At 42.4% G+C, this 7,553-nt stretch overlaps 1 protein-coding gene across 1 annotated transcript in view; it reads left to right on the forward strand.

The window, feature by feature from the left end:
• Window positions 1–7,207, forward strand: part of LOC130291895 (G-protein coupled receptor 143-like) — a 190,717-nt gene extending 183,510 nt beyond the window's left edge. The window contains exons 9-10 of the mRNA XM_056541328.1: window positions 4,199–4,442; window positions 6,366–7,207. Coding sequence (XP_056397303.1) covers window positions 4,199–4,442; window positions 6,366–6,457 — 336 coding nt within the window. The 3' untranslated portion in view covers window positions 6,458–7,207. The remainder of the gene's footprint in view (window positions 1–4,198; window positions 4,443–6,365) is intronic.
• The last annotated feature ends 346 nt before the right edge of the window (window positions 7,208–7,553 follow it).

A 7,553-nucleotide genomic window follows, 5' to 3' on the forward strand; every position in this document is an offset into this window, starting at 1 on the left:
ACTAAATTAGGGATTGTATAGGGGTGGACATTGGGAATCACTGGCGTAGAAAACCCCTAACAGGGTGCCTTCAGCTGTTGCTAAACACCCAGCATCCCTGGACAGTCAGTGGCTGTCCGGAAATGCTGGGAGTTTTGTTTTGCAACAGCTGGAGGCTCTATTTTGGAAACACTGCCATACGATACGTTTTCATTTTTATTGGGGGGGGGGGGGCAGTGTAAGGGTGTGTATATGTAGTGTTTTACCCTTTACTATGTGTTAGTGTAGTGTAGTGTTTTTATAGTACATTTGCACTGGCGGTGGTATACGGTGAGTTTCCCGCTAGGAGTTTATGCTGCAGTTGAAAATTTGCTGAAGCTGAAACTTGAAGCAGGAAACCCTCTGTAAACCCCCCAGTGTAAATGTACCCTGTACATTCACATGGGGGGGGGACCTCCAGCTGTTTCAAAAGTACAACTCCCAGCATGTACTGACCGCCGAAGGGCATGCTGGGAGATGTAATTGCGTCCCTCCAGCTGTTGCATAACTACAACTCCAAGCATGCTGAGACAGCTGTTTGGGCATGCTGGGAGTTGTAGTTTTGCAAGATCTGAAGGGCCACGGTTTAGAAACCACTGCACAGTGATCTCCAAACTGTGGCCCTCCAGATGTTGCAAAACTACCAATACCAGCATGCACTGACATGCATGCTGGGAGTTGTACTTTTGCAACAGCTGGAGGCACACTGGTTGGAAAACCTTCAGTTAGGTTCTGTCACCTAACTCATTATTTTCCAAACCGTGTGCCTCCAGCTGTTGCAAAACTACAACTCCCAGCATGTACTGATTGCCGAAGGGCATGCTGGAAGATGTAGTTATGCAGCAGCTGGAGGTACCCAACTACAACTCCCAGCATGCCGAGACAGCTGTTTGCTGTTTGGGCATGCTGGGACTTGCAGTTTTGCAACATCTGGAGGGCTACAGTTTAGAGACTACTGCACAGTGATCTCCAAACTGTAGCCCTCCAGCTGTTGCAAAACTGCAAATCCCAGCATGCCCACACACTGGGAGTTGTAGTTTTGCAACATCCGGAGGGCTACAGTGTGAATTCACTGGCGATTTTCGACGATCGCCGACATGGGGGGTCTCGGGACCACCCTGGGCATTGGCATGGGATAACTGCTGAATGATTTCAGCAGTCATCCCCATCCAATCACCGCCCAGCGAGCAGCGGTGATCGGAAATGCGGAGGGCGTACAAGTAAGCCCTCTGTCCTTAAGTGACGGGACGTGAGAGCGTATCCATATGTCCTTCGTCCCCAACAGGTTAAGGCCCAATTCACACAGCAGAATTTCTGTGCAGAAATCGCCAGAAAAATTTTGCTTAAATTCTGGCACATGAAGTTAACGTTGTGTTGAATGGGGCTTACTCTGCTGTAACTGCTTCTCCCAAGAGGCAATGTCCATTCACCTGAGTGTGCCCCCTCAATAGGACTTTGTGGTGCAGGTAAAAGTGTAGGGTATGTTGGTATTAACCCTATGTTGTCAGGATGCGGTTTCCTTAGGGTAATGGTCCTGCCGCCAACTGTCCCAGAAATGGTAGGGAGAAATAATTGAATGTCCACAGCAGATATTGATGAGAACCGGAATAAACTTTACTGCATATTTTATGCAACTGCAGTTAACAAAATAGTCTTTGTATAGAGGACCGTAGTTCAGGTTCCTCACAGGTTTGCTGGGACTTCTTAGATATCAATGAGCTTTGATTTGCTAGCCAGTGTGCTACTGATTTGAAGATAATTGAGTTGCAGTCGTCACAAAGGATTTTAGTAATTTTGAGCTGTATGACTCATGGTTTAGTGGCTGCGGAAGTTAAGGCTTCAGGCCTCACTTGAATTGATGATTTGTGCTGAAATGTGCTTTCTTTAAGTGCCAGGAACAAGAGAGAATTTAGTGGCAGAAGCCCCCTTATATATTAAGTGGGTGGGACAAAGCTCATTGAATAGCCACACCTGTCAGGCCTGACCTCTGGAACTCTGGGTATATCACATGACACAAATGTCCTTAAACCATAGCATAACATAAATCAAAGGCATGTGACTTCCAAGGTCCTATACAGAGTTATCCTATATTAACTAAATATATAAATATATACATTAGATATTACAATATTAAGAGGTGACTAGGGGTTAGCCCTTCAGGAGAGTCCATTATCATGGAGGGACTCTGGCTGAGAGGACTCCAGACAAAAGGGACAGGACATGTCCTGAACTGGGACACCACAACTTAATGTATTTGAACCCTCCGAATAGGGGACATTCCCATTAGTGGTCATGGACACTCCCAATAGGGGACAAAACCCTCCCAATAGGGGTCAACTAGGCTTGTGTGTCGCCCTACCTTGTACACAGGGCTGCCGTCAGGAGGGAAAAAGCCAAACCCCAGTAAGTGGCTCGGGTTCCCATGGGGTCCTGGCAACTGCAGGACCCCTCTGTAGCAGCCCCAGCACACCCCTTGTGCCAAATCATTCCCCCCCCCCTTGCCAAATCATTCCCCCCATGCCAAATCATTCCTACCCCCCCCCCCCCATGCCAAATCATTCCTCCATTCCCTCATCCCCTCATCAGGCAGTGATGAGTGACTCTCCTGTGTTTCACCCTCTGAGGGCAGCGAAATGCCTGAAATGATGAGTGATGTATGGAGCATCACTCGTCACTGCTGGCAGCCACCGCTGCCCTCATTGAGCACAGAGGAGCATTACTCGTCACTGCCTGCTAGCCAGGTAAGAAGTAAGAAGAACAGGGGGATGAGGGAATGGGGGAATGATTTGGCATTGCGGGGGAAGTGATTACTTTTCCTAATTAATGATATTGTTCAGATTATTTTAAAGCCTTATTGCAGTGCAAAATTATTTATTTATATTTAGCTTGTTATCGTGTTTTTTAGGTAATTACACTTTGGAGTGAGTACAGAACAGTATTCCGTCATTTAGAAAGATGCTCAAAGGGGTTATCCAGGAAAAAACTTTTTTTTATATATCAACTGGCTCCAGAAAGTTAAACAGATTTGTAAATTACTTCTATTAAAAAAATCTTAATCCATTCAAGTACTTATGAGAGACAGAAAAGAACAACCTTAACTTCAGCTAAAGTGCTCTCTGATGACACGTGTCTCAGGAACCGCCCAGTTTAGAAGCAAATCCCTATAGCAAACCTCTTCTAAACTGGGCGGTTCCCGAGACACGTGTCATCAGAGAGCACTTAAGTACTGAAAGGATTAAGGTTGTTCTTTTCTGTCTAAGTGCTCTCTGATGACACGTGTCTCGGGAACCGCCCAGTTTAGAAGAGGTTTGCTATAGGGATTTGCTTCTAAACTGGGCGGTTCCCGAGACACGTGTCATCAGAGAGCACTTAGACAGAAAAGAACAACCTTAATCCTTTCAGTACTTATGAGCTTCTGAAGTTAAGATTTTTTAATAGAAGTAATTTACAAATCTGTTTAACTTTCTGTAGCCAGTTGCTATATATAAAAAAAAGTTTTTTCCTGGAATACCCCTTTAAGCCTTTTTTCCATATATATATCTCCCAATAGTGGACCCTTTTTTTTTATTCCCCATGAGTGTCCGCTATTGGGAGATTCTACTGTATTTACAAGTCCCAGCAAGCCTGCGAGATCTCCCCCCCCCCCTGTGTCACTGGTCACCTCCTTGGGATATTGGTTGTACTTCATAGACTGTGTCATCTGTCTACCCTCAGTAAACCTACCGTTTGTCTCTAACTTGGCGTTGATGTCTTCATTGCCCCCGTGCCTAGCCCAGGACCAGCGGTATTACCTTCGGGTGGTTAAGGCTAAACCACACCCTGGCGTCACAACAAGAAGGGGTTAATAACATCTGCCCCTTGGGTTACAACATCTACTTTGCACCTCACACCCCGACGCCACATGTAGTTATTGCAACTGTGTTTTGGTCAAATACACAACAAAAGAAAACTGTTGACATGCTTCTAATACATGATATAAATGTAAACTTTCTTTTTTCTTTTTTGACATACGTCTGAAATACTTAATGTGACAACGCTTGCCTTATCTACCATATTCATGTTTAGTTATATTGTAGTGCTCTTTATTATAGATGTATTAATAGTAAGCTTTACTGCTGCAGTGTTATGTGGTGTGTTGGTGGCTTAAAGATAAGCAACAATGGTCATCTTTGTTTTTCAGGGTATTATGAATCCCATGTTTTGCTGCGTACATTCCCTGGCTTTCTTTGGCTGGAGGAGTTCTGATGCCTGTGTGACTTTAAGCAGTACATCAGCAGAAACACCTTCTATGACCAGTCTAGATAGGGAGGATTCAGCATTAGTAGAAGAGGAAAATCTTTTATTGAGGCCAAAGTCAGTCCAGGCCACAAGTATACTGTCGTACCCAAACATTTTACAACTGATGGACTCCGGCTCCTTTGTGGGTAAGCATAGCAATAAAGTCCATACATTTTATCTTATAATAATGAGCAGTGAGGTAGGATTCTAAAATTAAAAGCACGGAAGGTTAAAAGTTTAATTTCTAACAGGGACTCGTGTACAAAAGGTACGCCTCCACCTCCCTCTATCTAGCTTCTAATGAACTCATGAGTAGCTGTATCTGATATTCTATGAAGGATCTGTATGCATTTAATCCATATACATAATGTGTGATAGTGTCCTTTTAATGTGATTTCATTACTGTGCGATGAGGAAAACATACAGTATTATCACAACTTGTTGCTTTTTGCACTACTGCCCTCTCTTATTAGTCTATACTATTGCTGTTACAAATTGTGTTGGATCAATTACTTAAAAATATAGTAGCCTCATTTATAAAGTGAAGTCTTTGTAGCTACAATGAAATGCGTTGTAGCACTAGGCACTCAACTCCTTTCCACAGGATAGAGGAGGAGAGTGGGGAAAAGCAGAGATGGCGCTATATAGTGCTGTTAATCCCAATTTTTGGGGTTGGACAGTTGTTCCAAAATCGGAAAATTGCTCACCTATGGGTGTTGTGCAGGCAGGCACAACAGTGGCAATCGCATGCAACAGGTTGTAGTATCGGGAGGCTGCTGGCCATCGGTCCTGCTGTGCCAGCGGTGAAGATACAGGAGGAAACAGCTGGTTCTGGGATAACCTGGCGAGGCTACTTCAGTATTCCGGCAGAAAAATCTAATTTCGGCTAGAAGGTGCACACCCGAGAGTAGTGAACAATAGCAGACTTTATTAAGTTGTTTAACGTGCAGTGCAAATGGGACAACACGTTTCAAAGGTTCATCCTTCATGTCCTGAAGAAGAAGGATGAACCTTTGAAACATGTTGTCCCATTTGCACTGCAAGTTATACAACTTAATAAAGTCTGCTATTTTTCACTACTCTCGGGTGTGCACCTTCTAGCCGAAATTTGATTTTTCTGCCGGAATACTGCAGTAGCCTCGCCAGGTTATCCCAGAACCAGCTGTTTCCTCCTTCCACAGGATAGAGGAAAAGTGCAGGGGAATTGCTAGGGACATAAAACATCTGGGACCCACTGTGTTCCATTATGATTGAAAAGTGCAACAAAAGTCCTTAAACTGTACTATGACATCACTGTGTGTATTATGCCTTTACGGTGTATATTATCTACTTGTACTGTGACATTGCTCTGTATTATCCCTGTACTGTGACATCACTGTGTGTATTATCCCTGTACGGTGTGTTTTATCCCTGTACTGTTAAACCCAGTAATGTCTCAGTCCAGGGATAATACACACAGTATTGTATTATACCTGTGCTTTCACATCACGATGTATTATCCCTGTACTTTGACATCACTTTGTGCATTATCTCTCTACTGTGATTTCACTGTGCATACTAACCCTGTACTAAGATGTCACTGTGCAAATTATTCCTGTACAGTATAGGGATAATTTAGTCAATGACATCACAGTACAGGGTTAATATACACAGAGACTACCTAGTACAGGGTTTATATGCACAGTGATGTCTCAGAACAGGGATAATACACACAGAGTGTGTCTGGCTACTAACCCAGAACACAAGGGCGTACCTGTATGCCCTGTGTCCATAAGTGGTAAAATGCTGAGTAAAGGTTTTAAATACTTATATCCATGCAATATATGTTATGTTTTTTTCCCTTTTCAATAGTTTAGCAAAAATGTCCATTATTCTGTTTACACAGCCATGGGGGGGGGGGGGGGGTCGGGGGGTGTACTGAATGCCAAATGATGATGGTGGTTGGTGAATATTATTATTAGTAATAAAAATATTAGCTTTTATTTATTTTCACCACAAGGCCACAACATAATGTGAATGCACTGTATTTTGCACAATATTAAATTAATCTCTCTTCTCACTTTCTCTAGAATTAACGTGTTCTGCCTTGGAAATAAATGCAGTACGCCATCTAGGAAAACAAGATTCTCCTGCCTCTTGTCAAACTGGTTCCATGTTCTGACTACATTGTTCTAAATGGTTGATAGATTGGTGCTATAAATTGTGGGTTCAAACAAAGTTTAGCCTTCAATTAAAAAACTGTACTGGATTACTACATGCAACATAGTATAGGGTTCTGATAGCTTTCATTCATAAGGATTGACTCAGTACATACAATAGAATTTAAAAGCATTTGGTTTAGACTGAGCAGCCATTTAACAACCATCCAGATTTATGTAAATTGGTGAATAGAATAAGTAGAGAGAGGCATTGCATATGGCAACCAGTCAATACTTCCATTGTGATTATATTTTGTAGATCTAGTTGTTTTGCAGGAGATCTATGTGTTAAGCATGAGGTCTTGCCTTGAAAGGGGTACTCCAGTGGAAAACACATTTTTTTTTTAAACTGGTGCTAGAAAGTTAAACAGATTTGTAAATTACTTCTATTTAAAAATCTTAATCATTTCAGTACTTATCAGCTGCTGTATGCTTCACAGGAAGTTGTATTTCTTTCTGGAATTATTTTCAGTGTGACCACAGTCCTCTCTGCTGACACTTCTGTCCATGTCAGGAACTGTGCTTAGTACAAGCAAATCCCCATAGCAAACCTCTGGACAGTTCCTGATATGGACAGAGGTGTCAGCAGAGAGCACTGTGGTCAGACTGAAATGAACTTCAACAACTTCCTGTGGAGCATACAGCAGCTGATATATACTGGTAAGTTTAAGGTAGGTATTACGATTTTTAAATAGAAGTCATTTACAAATCTGTTTTTTTTTTTAAACTTTCTAGCACCAGTTGATTTAAAAAAAAAAAAAAATTGTTTTCCACCGTAGTACCCCTTTAGACTTTTTGCTTTGAAGCATTGGATAGGCCTCCAGTGTTTGATTTAAAGTGCACCTGTCGTCAACAAAAACTTTTTATATAATGTAGATAATACAATTATATGTATATTTGTATTATACATTGGTTAAAAAAATGTGTATATTTATGGGTGGAAAAATGCTGTCCCTGTAGCTATTGCCTGTGAGGAGTCCAAATACAGGAAGTGAGGACAGGACAAGCAGAGCTCTGTGCAGGCTCCTGCATGTCAACCATCATGTGCGAGCCCGTAGC

The sequence above is a fragment of the Hyla sarda genome, chromosome 9, assembly GCF_029499605.1.
Source record: "Hyla sarda isolate aHylSar1 chromosome 9, aHylSar1.hap1, whole genome shotgun sequence".
Taxonomy (NCBI): domain Eukaryota; kingdom Metazoa; phylum Chordata; class Amphibia; order Anura; family Hylidae; genus Hyla; species Hyla sarda.